Raw genomic sequence first — 18795 nt, forward strand, 5'->3', positions numbered from 1 at the left:
CAGAAATATTATATTCTGTGAAAAATAGAACAATGTCGATAGGACTACGTGACTGCCATTTTATGTAAGTCTATTAGCTATATAATTTCCATGCAAAAAATCAAGATAGGTTGACCACGAACATTTTAAATTACCCACCCATATGACAAAGCACCACCTCTGTTGCTGTTATATAAGCGGCACAATACCACTTGCACAGTTTTTATCACTTAGTACTAAAAATGATAAGTAACGTCAAACCTGAACCGAGCTATAACAAGTAACGACACGACAGATAGTGGTGTTGCGCCTTAATACTCGTTAATTCAGATTTAGATATACAATGCATTTGATATAGAAATAATGCATAAACATTACAGGTGTGGTATGTCTCATACTAGTACACGCAAATCCACTTAACATTTATGTACATAATATTTAAAAAGAGAGAGTATTACTAATAATTTTCCTAACTACTCAGTAAACTGTGTCACTCTGCATGTATACTAGTATAAAATAAGCTTCAGTAAATGTACAGTTCTGCATTCATGGGATGTGCATGTGTTGGAACACTCTCGTCTGCTTCGTGCGTCTGCTATCATGTTTTGCAGATGAGCGCAGAGTGGATTTATCGCTGCCGTACGTCTGATGAAGCACGCTGTTCCCGGGCTGAGCAGACCTGTTGTGTACGCATGTAACTAATCTAGATACAATCTCCGACTTGAGAAGCCGCAGCACCTCTTCGTTTCCCACATATATAAACGAGATGATAGGATCGCTGAGTGGTCCAACGCTACCTGCTTAGCAGGCATCTGCAGAATCAGTCTGTACACAGACGTCTTGCCAGTGATTTTAACGCAAGGAATCGAAAAACAATACAAATATTTAGTAATCGTGGTAGTAGGCACTCTCAAAGATTCACAGAGATTTCGGGGCTACTTGCAGCTTCGAGGGTCTCTGGTCATGGACTCGCGCATATCGTGGTATTGTCAGTGAAAAATTTGAAAGTTAACAGCATTTTATCCATCAACGAGACGTTTTATTAAATTATATAGTAATTATTTCAAAAAATATATTTATAAGATTTTTATAATACATTTTGGACAGGTTTTGGTGTTCATGAAATTACTAGTTGTATGCCCTCGAAACACCTTTTTTAAAACAAGATGACCTCTAGGCGACATTAAGCAATGATGGTGAAAATAGGTTGATAGGGACACACTCGACTGCGAAACGCAACAAGTGCGATAGTATCGGACATCACTGATAACACAAGAGTCGTGTAATCACCAAGTGTTACATGCATTCCACACTCGCTTGAACTCCCCAATAAAAGACAGATAAACGGAGTAGCAAACGCTAATTATTTATTACATCAATTTTCTGCCATGCACTTTTGCACAGAAGCTTTGCGTCTGCAACCCTTCCTGTGTAGACTTGGACCTGTTTCAGAGTCTACTCCAATAAGAGGTAGGCTACACGTAGCTACTTTTTCAGCGTCTACTCCAATAAGAGGTAGGCTACACGTAGCTACTGTTTCAGTCTACTCCAATAAGAGGTAGGCTACACGTAGCTACTGTTTCAGTCTACTCCAATAAGAGGTAGGCTACACGTAGTTACTGTTTAAATTTACTCCAATAAGAGGTAGGCTACGCGTAGCTACTGTTTCAGTTTACTCCAATAAGAGGTAGGCTACACGTAGCTACTGTTTCAGTCTACTCCAATAAGAAGTAGGCTACACGTAGCTACTGTTTCAGAGTATACTCCAATAAGAGGTAAGCTACACGTAGTTACAGTTTCAGTCTACTCCAATAAGAGGTAGGCTACACGTAGCTACTGTTTCAGTGTCTACTCCAATAAGAGGTAGGCTACACGTAGTTACTGTTTCAGTCTACTCCAACAAGAGGTAGGCTACACATAGCTACTGTTTCAGTCTACTCCAATAAGAGGTAGGCTACACATAGTTACTGTTTCAGAGTATACTCCAATAAGAGGTAGGCTACACGTAGTTACTGTTTCAGAGTCTACTCCAATCAGAGGTAGGCTACACGTAGCTACTATTTCAATTTACTCCAATAAGAGGTAGGCTACACGTAGTTACTGTTTCAGAGTCTACTCCAATAAGAGGTAGGCTACACGAAGTTACTGTTTCAGTCTACTCCAATAGAGGTAGGCTACACGTAGTTACTGTTTCAGAGTCTACTCTAATAAGAGGTAGCCTACGCGCAGTTACTGTTTCAGTCTACTCTAATAAGAGGTAGGCTACACGTAGTTACTGTTTCAGTCTACTCCAATAAGAGGTAGGCTACACTTAGTTACTGTTTCAATCTACTCCAATAAGAGGTAGGCTACACGTAGCTACTGTTTCAGAGTCTACTCAAATAAGAGGTAGTCTACACGCAGTTACTGTTTCAGAGTCTTCTCAAATAAGAGGTAGGCTACACGCAGCTACTGTTTCAGTCTACTCCAATAAGAGGTAGGCTACACGTAGCTACTGTTTCAATTTACTCCAATAAGAGGTAGGCTAAACGTAGTTACTGTTTCAGAGTCTACTCCAATAAGAGGTAGGCTCCACGAAGTTACTGTTTCAGTTTACTCCAATAAGAGGTAGGCTACACGTAGTTACTGTTTGAAAGTCTACTCCAATAAGAGGCAGGCTACACGCAGTTACTGTTTCAGTGTCTACTCCAATAAGAGGTAGGCTACATGTAGTTACTGTTTCAGTTTACTCCAATAAGAGGTAGGCTACACGCAGCTACTGTTTCAGTGTCTACTCCAATAAGAGGTAGGCTACATGTAGTTACTGTTTCAGTTTACTCCAATAAGAGGTAGGCTACACGCAGCTACTGTTTCAAAGTCTACTCCAATAAAAGGTAGGCTACACGTAGCTACCGTTTCAGAGGCTACCCAAATGAGGTAGGCTACACGTAGTTACTGTTTCAGAGTCTACTCCAATAAGAGGTAGGCTACACGAAGTTACTGTTTCAGTCTACTCAACAAGAGGTAGGCTACACGTAGTTACTGTTTCAGAGTCTACTCCAATAAGAGGTAGGCTACATGTAGTTACTGTTTCAGTCTACTCCAATAAGAGGTAGGCTACACGCAGTTACTGTTTCAGTCTTCTCAAATAAGAGGTAGGCTACACGCAGCTACTGTTTCAAAGTCTACTCCAATAAAAGGTAGGCTACATGTAGCTACTGTTTCAGTCTACTCAAATGAGGTAGGCTACACGTAGTTACTGTTTCAGAGTCTACTCCAATAAGAGGTAGGCTACACGTAGCTACTGTTTCAGAGTCTACTCCAATAAGAGGTAGGCTACACGTAGCTACTGTTTCAGAGTCTACTCCAATAAGAGGTAGGCTACACGTAAGCTTTCGACTGCTTCTCTTGTAGTAACATTTGATAGATATGTATATGTGTATATATGAGTGTTTGTGTGTGTGCGTGCGTCCGTCCGTCCGTCTGACCACGGAAACAAAATGAATACATTGTACATCATATGTATATAAAATACTTTTTTAACTTCAAATAATTAAATACATTCAGTAATCATATGATAATCTGACAAAATATATTATCATCATTAATAATTTATAAGAAAATGCACGGTTTTTTACATTCCCTTTTTATAAGAAGTACAATTATGACAAACAAGAACATTTAGAAAATATCCACCAACAACGTTTGGAAAAAGAACAAATGTTCACTCAGGTACTAAAGCCAGAGTTTATTAATATATACTTTCAAAATTCGATCTCTCGAAGTATCTTATATATCAGGCGCTTCTTAACTAAGCACACGCCTTAACATCCGACAGTATTGTTGGTGATGGACCAACCATATAGTCTATGTGGGATGATGGGATACTATAAATGGTGGTGGGTAAAAAAGAGGTCTATAATTAACGAGCTACTCTCGATTCACTAATATCAAAACCTATGCTAGCTCAGCCATTTACCTTTCGACTGACCGTTCAAAATTGCGCCAAACTTCCTCAATCAAAATTGCGCACCACTTTCTCTTTGGCATTAACGGCTCCATTCAAAATTCCATAGCACCACCACCACCCCCACCCGCCTGCTACCGATTCGGTCGGGCTGCTGGTGCTCCCTTGCACCTGCCAGTGCAGGCGGTCCCTCCTCTCCCCTCCCCCAACCTTTCCTGTCATGGACGGAGGAGCCGGCCAAGGCCGGCTCTTGTGCCCACGACAGGCGTGCGCTACAACAGCTTGTTCTGAATGTGCACGTAAAACCCTATGACATGACATGACAAGAGGTGTGAATGGGATATGGCCCCAATGGCCCTCGCTGGCTATGCAAATGCTTTGGAGATGCATGTTCAAAACAGCAAAATCGAATCTTAAGTAAATACAAACATGAAATTAAATATGTCAACTTCAGCCAATCTAATTAAAATTAGCTCCTCTATTACATGTGGATCTAACAGCAGCCCGTTGGAGTTCATGTCCAGTTGACCTTTCATTCGACCAATCAATTTGAAAACATTCGGGATTATGCCGAGGGTATACGAAATGATTCGGGTAAATTACGAAGTATGCCGGAAACTAATTTCAATATAAAATTTTATATAAAATTCGTTTCAAGACGACAAAAAGAAACGTGATGGTATAGCCATAAAATCTGTTTATACTAGTATACAATCCAGTGTTTATTACTGCACTTTTCCTCCTGTTTTTTCAATGTTGAAATAGACCAACAAGATCGCCTATTACATAAATAGTCTCGCCGATATTTTTAGAATTTGTATGCTCCCGAATAACGCTATAAAAGGCGAAGTGTAATTGGTCGATATTTAAATTGTTATTTATGGATGAAATGTCACCTGGACATGGGAGTCCACGCAATGCTGTTAGATCTACTGGTAAGACCAGTAGAGCTAATTTTAATCAAATTGATCTTCAGCTGGCTGAGTGATGTGTCAATGGTTATCATACTAAAATATTCCTCTTTGCTAGACATAATCAGCACTGAACATTTTTGGCAAGTGTTGTCATGATCGGAAAGTTATCTCTCTCAGATGTAACTTAAAAGTCATAACGAATTTCTGTTACCATGAAAAAGTGATTACATAAATGAGCAACCCTCCCCTCAAGTAACTGTTGATTGTTTAGTATACGAGGAATTCATGTGTCCCTACGAAACAGCATAATACGTTAGCGAGTATCTCTGACCCGAGACGTGAACAGAAGTACATCTCTTGTGAGAAGCAGCTCATCTCTGCAACAATTACAGACTTCCTGAAAATCTTCTGTGAAAATCTTCTGCCGTCTGTATGCCTTGCATTCACGCGGCACCTCGTGCAGAAAGCAGTTGCAACACACTAACATTAAGATGGTATAGTTTAATGACACCACAAGAGCACACCAATTACTAGAAATTAATCACTTGCTATTGAATGTTAAATATTTGGTCATTTTGAATGAGAAACCCTCTACCACGACAGATGCTACGTGTTTTCTTTCAACATCCTCATCTTAGTGTGTTCTTAAAATGAAATACGTAAAGTGGCAACTGCAATGCTTATTAGTTCCATACCTACACTGGAAAGCTACCCTGTAGTGTTTATGTGCTAGAATGTTACCCCCAGCTACCCTGTAGTGTTTATGTGCTAGAATATTACCCCCCCCCCCCCTCCACTAAATAGCTTACTCTTGGAGAATATCTTTGTTTTGTTTTTACTATGTGTATAATTACACCATCTTAGGTCATCAAGTATCTTACAAGTCTTGTAAGGTTAGCAGTTATTCATAAACTATCTCACCTACATCATTATGACAATATACAGAAATGTGGCCTTCTTTAAAAAGTCCACCAGGACTACTGCATTAAAAGTGATTGTAGCCACAGTTCATGGACGATGAGACAGCTAAGTTCTGTTGACTTGCGTGTGTCTGACAAGATAAAACCCGGGTAGTTAAGTACTTTTAAAACGATGGGATGGCCAGACAGGGTTAACAGCACCCTGAGATACTTGACCAGCAAGCTAGAATGGCGACTGGTAAACAGTCCCGAGCAGACAACAGACAGCTCGAAAAATGCCGCATAAAACGAGCACGTCATTCAAAGCCGAGTGGACTGCCTTTTAGTGAGTGCTCGTTTATCTACCCGGTCACCTTATAGAGTAAGCTGGCCTTCATTATCAAATCAGGTTTCCGTCCTGGAGGGGGTATCAACAAATATCGATGTATTCTGGCGCTCCTTGTAAATCCATTTATCCTCAACACACAAAAATGCCAGGGCTTCACCGAAACCCATACAATAACTGAAACCATATTAAACCATCGGCGGTTTTATTGCTTAGTGACAATGCCGCTTCAACTTCTTTCAGTCAAATATTAATTTCTGTCAACACGCCAACCGATGTCCATTCTACTCCCGTCTCATAGTTTTTCGTCAAGACTACTTGAAACAGCACTCATGTTTATAGCTTTGACAGCGCAGGACATTGGTAAACCAATAGATAGTCTGTGAGTCAGTTCATAACTGATATCATCTCCAAATCCAACAATGAACCGAACAAACATTTGACTAGCACATCTCCAACCCGTCAATCAAATAACAACCAAAATTATGTTTCTGTCGAGAGTTTATAGAGGAAACGTGCTCCCGCTAGCAGTTTCAAAATGTACCTTTCTGTCGACCAAGAAGTAATTGGAGGGTGCTGTTTGGGAGGACACCAGTGATATAATTCAGTAGACCATCATGGACATAATTATAAAGTGTGGGGTGTTTTTAAATATTAGCTGTTTCATGTTGAGTAATAGAAATTAACGCATGACTATTTGTCTTATTACTTTATCAATGAATGAGAAGGACAGCTGAATTATTTACCATTTATAAAATTAATGTTTGTGTTTGTCTTTTGTATTAAATCTTCCGCTGATATGGAAATTATATACAAGCTTATTTTACCCAGTATACTGTCAAAATAAGGGAATATATAAGAACAGTCATCTTGAAAGACGCTTCAAATACTAATCATCATAATACGATTTAAAACAGTACAGTAATCTATTTTTCTATATTGTATGTTATGTATACTTAAAGTATTGAGAATTATATGCATTATCATACATGTATGTACCGGATATCTTTTTTTTGTTTTTATCACCAAAATTTATTATCCCTAGATCAGTTGACAATGCCAAGATTAGGAAGACTTGGTTAATTATTTTACAGAGGTACAAACAAAAAGACACCAGCACACTAATGTAGTTCTTAACTAAAGCTACTTGTATACAAATAATAGACAGACTAATCTTGGGGCAAAATCAGTTCTTATTTAGCATTGCAAAGATGTTCTGATTAGTCAGAGGATATTAAATATCTTAACATGAGGATTACTACAAGAAAAACACATGATGTATGTAGTTTTAAGACGTTAATTGATATTCCTGGACGTAACCAGGCATTTGGGTTCATATTCATACACAGAACAGAAGAGCCACAGCTTCTCAAAACCTGACACGGTGCTCATTTTACTGCTTATTCACCGACGTCTAGACAGTGATACAAGGTTAGAGTCAAATCCAGTATCACTGCGGTAGAACATCGATGGTATTGAAACCATGCAAACTGCCTAATGAGTCACTAGCTATCTGCATGTTGTAATATATGTAAGGCAGGCAGACAGATAAACAGAAAATAACAAAAGTTGAAACCGTAATTTCTACCTTAATCAGTACACAGTATAATATATGCCAGACCTCTATTCACTAGAACACGCATTTGCCGCCATGTTGCAGACAACAGTTACTGCTGACACATAAAGCCGATGATAATTTATATAGTTTAATTCAGTGTTAATATACTCATAACCATCATCTTAACACCAGGATGCGTGTCCTGTTTTCACCGACAAGACGTTTAAATCGTCCACGGTGTGTGAGAATGCCATGGCTGGGTGCACTGAGGAATACCAATCTCTATTTGACGCCTCTGACTGAAAATGACACTGATCAGCCGCCGGTCGTGTGTAATAGCCTGGCTACAGCCGAGAATATAACCATTCCCGCTACATGGCAGACCGAGACTCGGTGAACGGCAAGTCTTTTTATTGTATAAAACAGCACTTTTTACAGATAAAAATCTCAACGGGCAGATTACAAAGAGAAAAGCGAGAAGTGTGAACTTTTTTCTCGTCTCGATAATGAAGAAATGTCATGTCCATAACCATAAGCAGGTTGACGTTTCGCACAATGGAGAAGTTCGGGCTGCAGCCCGAGCCAAGAGTTGACCACCAGCAGCAGCAAGAAGAGTTGGTGTCAGCTGTAGGAGACCTCACACAAAAACTACCTGCTTTCAGGCAGTGAAAGTAGTACACGTTGTTCACACACACACACACACACACACACACACACACACACACACACACGTGTGTGTGGTATGTGCGTGTTTGTGTGTATGTGCGCGCGCGCGTGTGTGTTGTGTGAAAGAGAGAAATAAATACAACACCCCCCCCCCCCCCCCTGAAATAAATGGTAAAGCAGATGACAAAGGGAAACAAACAGAATGAGCGAGGGTGGGGTGGGGGCGCCTAACAAAACAATAGTACGAGGGAAGTTAATTAAACTAACTGGAAGGTAGCTCCATTCATCCGGTTAATTGTTCTCGGCATCATAATGGCAATGCCTCTAGGTTATTGCATGTCTGAGTAATCCCCAGCAAGACGAGGACTCGTAATTCAACAACTTTACTTCCTTCTCAATGACAGTCAAGTGCCGGAAGATCTTGAACGCTTCCTTTGTGATTATCTTGTTATAGGCATGTGATTGTGCATGCGGTTCTGATTTTACTACATGCAACATGGTAAGTGCGAAGCCATAGCATTTCACGCTTCGTTCTCACCTCCCGCGAAATAAAACCTCTCGGGCCAGCAGGTCTGACCTGCGCATCGCACGCGAGCAGACGACACGAGGGTCGTGAGCAGGCGACACAAATACATGTGCCATGTTCTATCAGGTTCAGACCGTGTTTTAATCATCCCTAGGAATGGGAATGAGAAATCATTTAACGTGCCCATATCCAAAAAAAGGTCCAGGCACGCCCATCCTGGATCTGGTCTCTGACATCGCCAAGGGGCAGTTTCATCCATAGGAAATAGCATGTTATCTACGTCTCTTAATTATATATCTCCTTTTATTAAGCCGCTATCTGTTTTCATTATTAAGTCTTCTAACGTTACTCTGTCCCCGAGTCTAGCTTTTCCTTTGTTTCACTGCCTCTTGCTCCGTCTGTTTTATATATAATAATAGATATTACGCTCGTTCTTTACGATATAAAAACATCAGTTACTGAGTTCAATGTTTTTATACTAAGTATGAGATAAAACACCGTGTGCATCAGTGTGATCTTGTAATCACTTATTAACATTAACAAGCACGGTTTAAAATCCGAGTTCAGTTGTCAGAGACCATGTTAAACGTACTAGTACATGGACACGAAAACCAAGGAGAAACCAACATAACCTGAAGGCAAATAACCGAAAGGAAGGAAAGTCAGGTAATGATTAAAATCCTTAAGTTAAACACGACCAAGTTCTAACAAATACAACGCGCAACATAGCATTTTTCCTGTCAAATTTACTACGAGCGTGTAAATGTTTTCAGCTTCTTCGTTTTTTGTGTAAATGTTCTTAACTCTTTCTGTCAAGTTTAGTTTTCAAGTCAACAAAATTCTTGCATGTTCAAGCTTTTGTCCCTAGCTGTCAATAAAATTCCACGTTGAGAAACAAGCCAACACGGAGCGGCCTCGCACATTTATCCAATATTTGCTGTATTCAAGAAGATTGTCCTAACGTAATTGCTGTTGACGGCTTGCCAGGGAGACAGCAACACTATGTAATGGTCCTCTCCAGGGAGACTGCAACGCTATGTAATGGTAATTCAGATCCTTACAGGGGCCGCGTAACGATATCGGGGCCTACATATATTAAAAACAATATTATTTAATATTCATCTTGCTGGTAAGATTAATATCTGCATCAATCTTAAAATATATTTTATTTCACACTTTAAAAAATCTGAATATAAGATTGGATTTTTGCTTTTTAGTATTATTAAATTTGAAAAAAAAGCGCATGTCGTTACAATGGAAGAAAAAGGAAATGTTTTATTTAACGACGCACTCAACACATTTTATTTTACGGTTATATGGCGTCGGACATATGGTTAAAGACCAAACACATTTTGAGAGAGGAAACCCGCTATCGCCACTTCATGGGCTACTCTTTTCGATTAGCAGCAACGATTTTTTATATGCACCATCTCATAGACAGGATAGCACATACCACGGCCTTTGATGTACCAGTCGTGGTGCACTGGCTGGAGCGAGTCGTTACAATGGTGTCCCGAGCACCGTCATACTGCATACACGTACGTTGAGACGAGTGGTGGACAGAGGTCCATGGACACAGACGGCTTCTGCACTTAACGTCTTAATGACCTTTCATAAAGGGTCATTTGATAGGTTTGAACTCTGCAAATGAGACCCAGATGGAGTAAACGAAACGGTCAGTAACGTGTTCCTGGTTCACACATACAACAGTCACAGTTGTAATATGTCCACTGATCACGTGGAGTGGAATGCACTTTGATGATTATTGTTTTTGTCGTAGATATAGATAGATGTAGGCCAAACAATGTGTGTGTGTTATAGGAGCATACATTTAAATTGTATTTCTCGGTTCGCTTCTTTTTAAAATGATATACAGTTGACCAACTAAACACAGAAATTTGCCGTCTGTCTTGAGACATGCTTGCGATGTCAGGCACGGCGAAGCAGAGGGAAGGCTAGGGGCTCTAGCCCTCCCCCCCCCCCCCCCCCCATAATTCTGAATCAAAATATTATTGGTAGTAAATCCTAAGGCAGAGATGAATTTTACTTGCAGGAAATTGCATTTCAGGACATCTAGTTTTCAAAATTGCACGGGGGAGCATACCACCGAATCCCCTAGAAATGTTGCTTTGCGTCCTCGATCTCAGTCAGCCCCCTCCCCAATGTCAACTTGCTTTCGCCGTGCCTGGATGTTGCTGCCAACCAGCACCTAGAGAGGTCGTATTGACGCCGATGTCCGAGTTGGCATTGCTCATAAAGCTTGTGTTACGACGCCATATCGTGTTAATGCTGTGTTCATGCTGTGTGCGTGTCGTGTGCGTGTTGTGTATGTGTCATGAACGCATACCAGTCTTGTCAAGAATGCTGGACTCGTAATGACAGTAAATCCACAGTAATTAGACATATGGAGTAATGGACGTCCAAAGGCGCGGGCAGTGCTTCGGGTTGCTGGAGGGGAGGGGGAGTAGGGGTAGGAAAAGAGGCCGTTCATCATTAGATGAGCTCTGAAAATCCTATCTACAGGCTAGACGTACATTTCATATATTTTAACTTACTACACGTGACAAAATTGGCTGATACAAATATTCAACTTCATCTGTAAATTCGGCAAACAGGATCATTCAGAAATTGAGTTTAACTGGAGACAGGGAGGTTATTATTTGTGATTGTGTGATAGTCAGGGTGCATTAATTTGTGTAAAACATGTTTAACGTACAATTCAAATATGTGTATTAAAACAGTCCAACTTACAGTTCAAACATGTGTATTAAAACAGTCCAACTTACAATTCAAAAATGTGTATTAAAATAGTCCAACTTACAGTTCAAACGTGTATTAAAACAGTCCAACTTACAGTTCAAAAATGTGTAATAAAACAGTCCAACTTACAGTTCAAACGTGTATTAAAACAGTTTAACTTACAGTTCAAACATGTGTATTAAAACAGTCTAACTTACAGTTCAAACATGTGTATTAAAACAGTCCAACTTACAGTTCAAACGTGTATTAAAACAGTCCAACTTACAGTTCAAATATGTGTATTTAAACAGTCCAACTTACAGTTCAAATATGTGTATTAAAACTGTCCAACTTACAGTTCAAATATGTGTATTAAAACTGTCCAACTTACAGTTCAAATATGTGTATTTAAACAGTCCAACTTACAGTTCAAATATGTGTATTTAAACAGTCCAACTTACAGTTCAAATATGTGTATTAAAACAGTTTAACTTACAATCGTTCCATGCCCACGAGGTCATCAAATGCTCCCTTGTCAATAGTATGTAATTGATTATCCAAAAGCTGACTGAAAAACAAAATTAATATGATTGTCAAGGATCATATGATTATATTACACACACGCACGCACGTGTGAACTCTCATTCTCACTCTCCTTCACACACACACACACACACACACACACACACACACACACACACACACACACACATATATATATATATATATATATATATATATATATAAGGCATTACATAGTGGTGTGCTTACAGCATTCCATAATTAAAAGACTACAGTGCGCGAGGTACATACAATATTTCTCATTAAAAGAATACTGTGTAAGGTACTTAAAAAACTACATCACTAAAATAGTACACTGTCAGGTACAAGTTTACAGTATTTCATCATTAAAAGAATACTGTGTAAGGTACTTAAAAAACTACATCACTAAAATAGTACACTGTCAGGTACAAGTTTACAGTATTTCATCATTAAAAGAATACTGTGTAAGGTACTTAAGAAACTACATCACTAAAATAGTACACTGTCAGGTACAAGTTTACAGTATTTCATCATTAAAAAATACTGTGTAAGGTACTTATCTACATCACTAAAATAGTACACTGTCAGGTACAAGTTTACAGTATTTCATCATTAAAAGAATACTGTGTAAGGTAAAGAAACTACATCACTAAAATAGTACACTGTCAGGTACAAGTTTACAGTATTTCATCATTAAAAGAATACTGTGTAAGGTACTTAAGAAACTACATCACTAAAATAGTACACTGTCAGGTACAAGTTTACAGTATTTCATCATTAAAAACGTACACTGTGTGAGGTTTAAGAGGGTACATTGTGTGAGATACCCGTGATCTCACACCATTAAAAACAACCTGGGACTGGGAACTCTGTTTACGTGCCCATATTCATTGAATGTTCAGGCACGCCTACCCCGGACTTAGTCTCTGACTTCGCCAGTGACCAATTCCGGGGCAGACCTGTATACGGTATAAAACAGTACAGTGTTTGAGGTGTAAAAGAGTACAGCGTGTGAGGTACTTACAGTATTCTGAGTCTCCTCATCGACTCGAAGTCTGACCGCCTGATAACCGTCAGGTTGTTCCCCTGCAGATCTCTGTAAAGAAACCAAGTCATTTGTTTGTAAGCAGTACCACATAATTATAAACTTAGCGAAGTTAACCCTGTGCTATTTAAATGCCGGGTCCTACTCTTACATACACTAGTAAAGAGAATAGGGCTAGGGAACATTCGAGCTAATATACACTCTAATTCGCAATCTTGCTATATAATGTAACTGTATTATCTATTTGTAACTTTTTTTAAATTATATATTTTAAAAAAGTATTCATTCTTGTCAATCCGACCCTCACAACTTGCACATTCAGTTACGATGTGGGTTTTAATAATACTGCGACTTCCCAGTGTTAGGTACATCTTTATGCATTGGTCGTATTGGTCGTATTGCTTAAATTAAATTAATAGGTTTAACTGGTAGTACACATCTTTGTTGTGTCTTTTGAGGTTTTATTTATTTATTTTAATTTATATATATATATATCAGGCCTCACGCGAGGTCAAAATCATATAGCGAAGTCACTTCTCTCTCAAACTTTAGAGAGGGCTGTTTTTAACAGCAGGGAGACTTGAATTTTTAATCTAAAAAATAAAATACGCAAAAAGAAGTTATCTTAATACAGGTGTAACTTTTACAGTCTGTATTTTAATTATTTTTTATTATTATTATTATTATTATTTTTATTTTTTTTCACCGTCTGTACTGCTAATTGTTGGTTATGTGCTCTATAGCTGGGGTTTTTAATCACCTTTCCACATATAATATATATATATACACACACACACACATACAGTGTAATTATAAATAAACGTGATCGCTGTGTTTTATTTCTTCTATAGTAGGTTCCTTTACCACTCACGTGATCTTAGATTTTAAAATATGTCAGTATACATTTCGACGGGTTTTTTGTTGTTGAGAAAATAAGCTTAAAATACCAAGTGAATTATCTTCTTTTTTTTTTTTTCATTGTCACGTTTTTATGAAACAGTTTCTATTGCCAAACTTCTGTTTTGTAATTTTATAATGTATTCTAAAATAACCAGGTATGTAGTGTTAACAAGTTTCGATGAATACTAATACAGGATCTTCTTCAGATAGATAAAATGGCACTTAAAAACTAAAAAGACACTTTTAATGTTTGTTTTGTTTCTAGAAGTAACTACCTCCTCCCCCGCCCGCCGCTTGTAGCGGCCTTGTTTACACGGTGACTATATATAATATAGTGAAACGTTGATTATGTTCACACGAATAGGGGGCTATGTAATAGTTTCTGAATCTGCTGAAAACATCACTGTAACAATGGCGTTGCAAGGTGCCAAAAAGTATGTGTGTGTTTGTGTGTGTGGGACACATACACATAAATATATATAAACCATCAGTGCTGCTACTGGATCAAGAAAAGTGTAGGGAGGGACACATGGCCCCACGCCCCCACGCCCCCCCCCCCCCTCGCTTCCTACTCCAGTGCTGTAAGAGTGATCAAGACTAGACATGCACATGTTTTTTCTATAACTCATTCACAAGGTGAAAGAACGAGAGCGTTTTTGTGTTGTTTTTCTTCTTATACTTATTGCATTGTATATTCTAAGTTATCAGGTTTGAAATACACCACAAAAAATAAAATTAAAACAAAAAACCTAAAAAATTATAAAATCCCCTAAAACACTTACAACCTTTACCCCCCCCCCCCCCCCCCCCCCATACACACATAAATTTAAGTTGAATAAGACGATTGTTATTTAGTAATTAAACATTACTGATTGTCATTGACATAATAACATTGGTATTTATTACTGACATCAATGAAGAGAGTGACAGAAAGGAATATTTAACAAACACCCCAGCACACAGTTTATTCAGGAGCCATTAGCCATCACAATAAGACCACTGTGTAAAAGTGCGATGGATCTATAAATTACGATTTTTCAAATCTACAGGTAAAAATAAATATAGGATTGTAAAATAGTATTTGGTTGACGTTTGCCATGTAATTTGTTGGCTTTTTCCCATTTCTGTATGAAACCGCCTTCACAATATAGCCCCATTCCCCAAAGGACAGAACCAGTTGACCAATATCTAGACCTACAATTTGCATGGTGTAGGGCTGATCACAATATAAATGCATTGCATTCTGATTGACAACTGCATGCAATGGACGACATGAATGGCCTGTTGTGTTGTTATTCGCGATCTACCTGTTGGTTGGCGGTTCTTGATCGTTCATCAGGTGTGTAACTCGACGCTGAGAACAAGTTGTCAGGAATGATCGCTGACAGTTAGCGTGCTGCAAGGAATGTACAACTCCCTGCAGACCCGAACGTACAGCTGCACGATGGAGAAGCGGTGTGTATATGCAATGTAATGTTCTGGGACATGTTTAAGGTGTTAAGTACTGTTAGTACCTAGGTAATTTGCATCTGAACGCGGAAGAGCTTCCGTGTACTACAGTGATTAGCGTTCTTATACATATATATTTTAACCTCAGGTTCCAGATTATGTGCCAAAATTACCAAACCTGCGCAACCTTTTTATTTTTGACTCAATTCGACGGAACATTAAACATTCCATAGCACCACAAATGCCTACGCTGGTCCTCTCTTGCACCTGCCAGCGCGGGCGGACCTTCCTCCCCACCCCAAATCCTTTTCTGTCCTGGACGGAGGAGCCGGCATGGGCAGAAGAAAGAAATGTTTTATTTAACGACGCACTCAACACATTTGAATTACGGTTATATGGCTTCAGACATATGGTTAAGGACCACACAGATATTGAGAGAGGAAACCCGCTGTCGCCACTTCATAGGCTACTCTTTCCGATTAGCAGCATGGGATCTTTTATATGCACCATCCCATAGACAGGATATCACATACCATGGCCTTTGATATACCAGTCGTGGTGCACTGGCTGTGACGAGAAATAGCCCAATGGGCCCACCGACGGGGATCGATCCCAGACCGGCCGCGCATCGAGCGAGCGCTGTACCACTGAGCTACACCCCGCCCCTCGGCATGGGCAGACACCTGCGCCCATGACAGTCGTGCGCGACAACAGCTTTGAATGTGTATGTTAAGTCCTACGACCTGACCTGGTCCTCAGGTACTGGTTTTGTGGGCGAGGTATACGTCCGTACCAAGAAAAGGATATTCAGATTATACAATGACGTAAAGGGGTAGGGGTGAAGTGAACGTAGTGTCTAAATTGTGTCTAAAGTATTGTCGAAAGATCCAGAGCAGCAATAACCAAATGGACAAAATCTTCATTCACATTAACACAAATATATTACTTTTTTTTCTTATTATTATGGCGATTAAAATTCAACAAATTGTTTTAGGTGCATTTTGAATAGTCGGAAATGCACTGTTAAACACATGCACGCACTCGCACACACACATACACACGTATGCATGAAGACTTCAGTTAAGATCTGTTGCTGTGAACAATTCGTTGTTGAATCAATCAATCAACCAATCAACCATTTGACTGGTGCTTACACCCACTGAAGGTTCAAGCACGACTGTCTTGGGAACATTCTCTGAGATTCCCCGGTACATGTGTTCAAGACAGGTCGTTGTTGAAGAAATTAAAATTGTTATCTCCATACCAAAAAAACAGAAAATTATTACGCAGTGAACAGCGCACTTTGTTTCGTGCGTGTATCTGACCAACACATGTCAATAAGACTCGATGGCGACCAAACGAGTGCAGGCAATTACAACTGCATTGAATAGCATTCCACAGCGCATTGAAGACACGGGGCGAGAACTACGCAGATATAATGACTTGTAACGAAATTAAAATGTAATTCTCAAACAATGATATCACGTGACTATGTACCAGTGTGGCATGAATGATATAATATTTTTTATATTCGTATGTTGCTTATCGATAAGTTGTAACCGACAGTTAAGCAAGTGTATGAATGGGTTATATCGTCAATCAATGTGTGTCTGTGTGGTTAGCTGGAAATGTGCACTGTTTGAAAGTATTCTTCTCCGACATACATCAGTTAAAATAAATATGTTCCATCATATAACAGGCGTTACTGTAGAGCTAAATATAAGCAAGATTTATACCAGATCTACTACATCTTATTAGTGTGTGAAACTATGTGCATGCATATTACTATTAAAACATTTGTCAAAAGGACGCTTTTGCTAAAACTTAAATTCAAATTAATCAAGTCAACTTTATTTCCTCCTTCAAATCCATGATTCGTATAACACCTTGGTGAGTAATAACTCAGTCTTTCATTAAAGTATATAACTCGTCAACCTATCACTGAAGTATAAAACTCAACACAGTATGGAATTAAACGTTTTTATATCGCATTTATGTAAATTACTTTAATCCCATTGGTTATCTAGACCAAGAAAAAACGCGAAGTCTATCAAATTCTCTTAAACCCCGTTTGTAATTCTCTTATATCATGTACTGCCTGTAATTTCTATTGTTTACTGTCACCCCAAGTAATGCTGGAACAATAAACAAATTAATAACAACAATCGTAATCAATGAAGTATACATATAATTATTTTCATTATAAAAATCATTATTTTAACTGTAAAATACGTCTATTTTTTAAAACTGTACAATCCAAAATGTTAACATCATTTTCAAACTGAAACTTGTTGTTTAGTGTCTTATTCATTTACTACTTTCATTTATGATACTTTGATAGATGTGTGTGTGTGTGTGTGTGTGTGTGTGTGTACTATGTGTGTTTGTGTGTGTGTGTGTGATTGTGTGTGTGTGTGTGTGCTGTGTATGTGTGTGTGTGTGTGTGTGTCCGTCTCCCTCTGTGTGTGTGCGTATGTGTGTGTGTGTGTGTGCGCGCGCGCGCGCAGACAATGACATTTTGCAGACATTTGAAGTTAATAACTATTCTTGTCGATGTAACTATTTTTTTCACACTGTCAAATGATTTCTTTCGCGTCCTCGTGGTAGGTCTATGTTTTCATTTCGTGATGTTTCTACAACTTATAATATCACATATTTGTTATTGTATGTTCTACCCTTAAAGACGATGTGTTTGTTGTACATGTACAATGTATAGCGGTTTGTTTGAACATTCCTTCCTTGGTCTCAGCTGACAGTCGACTGTCGCTTAGTGACTCAACAAAATGTGCCACTAGTCGAAACATTTCACGGAATGAACATTTCAATGAAATTTTAATGTATACTTATTTATACTTATATCCAGTTAAGGTATAAGCACGCTGTACTTGGCACACACCTCATCTATCTGGGCCGTCTGTCCAGGATAGTGGGTTAGTGGTTAGTTGTTAGTGGTTAGGTGAATAAACAAATGTACAGTGATGGATTTAGAGAGGGTTTAAAAAAAGGTATATTAATTTTATTTACAGTTTTTTTAAAAACATAAAAGTCTCTAAATTTAGGAAAAGTTTCTCAAGATGCATAGAACACCGACTTCAGAGCTGGACCCGTGCTTGTGAAATACTGCAGTACAGACTCTGTTCTTTGACAGTCTCCAGACGTTAACTACATCCTATCTTAACGGGGTGAGATTTATTAAAGCTTTCAGTCTAGACCAACATTTTATAAATACAGGTCCTCATTTGCATATATACCTCAATGCGAGACCCCGTCCCACCACAAGACTGT

At 38.8% G+C, this 18795-nt stretch overlaps 1 protein-coding gene across 2 annotated transcripts in view; it reads right to left on the reverse strand.

Moving 5' to 3' along the window:
* Nucleotides 1–18795, reverse strand: part of LOC121382879 (slit homolog 2 protein-like) — a 149360-nt gene that overhangs the window by 122233 nt on the left and 8332 nt on the right. For both annotated transcript variants that reach the window (XM_041512553.1, XM_041512552.1), the window contains exons 2-3: nt 13141–13212; nt 12070–12141 (exon numbers count right to left, since the gene is read on the reverse strand). In XM_041512553.1, the coding sequence (XP_041368487.1) occupies nt 12070–12141; nt 13141–13212 (144 nt within the window). The remainder of the gene's footprint in view (nt 1–12069; nt 12142–13140; nt 13213–18795) is intronic.

This window comes from Gigantopelta aegis, chromosome 10, assembly GCF_016097555.1.
Source record: "Gigantopelta aegis isolate Gae_Host chromosome 10, Gae_host_genome, whole genome shotgun sequence".
In the NCBI taxonomy this organism is placed as follows: Eukaryota; Metazoa; Mollusca; class Gastropoda; order Neomphalida; family Peltospiridae; genus Gigantopelta; species Gigantopelta aegis.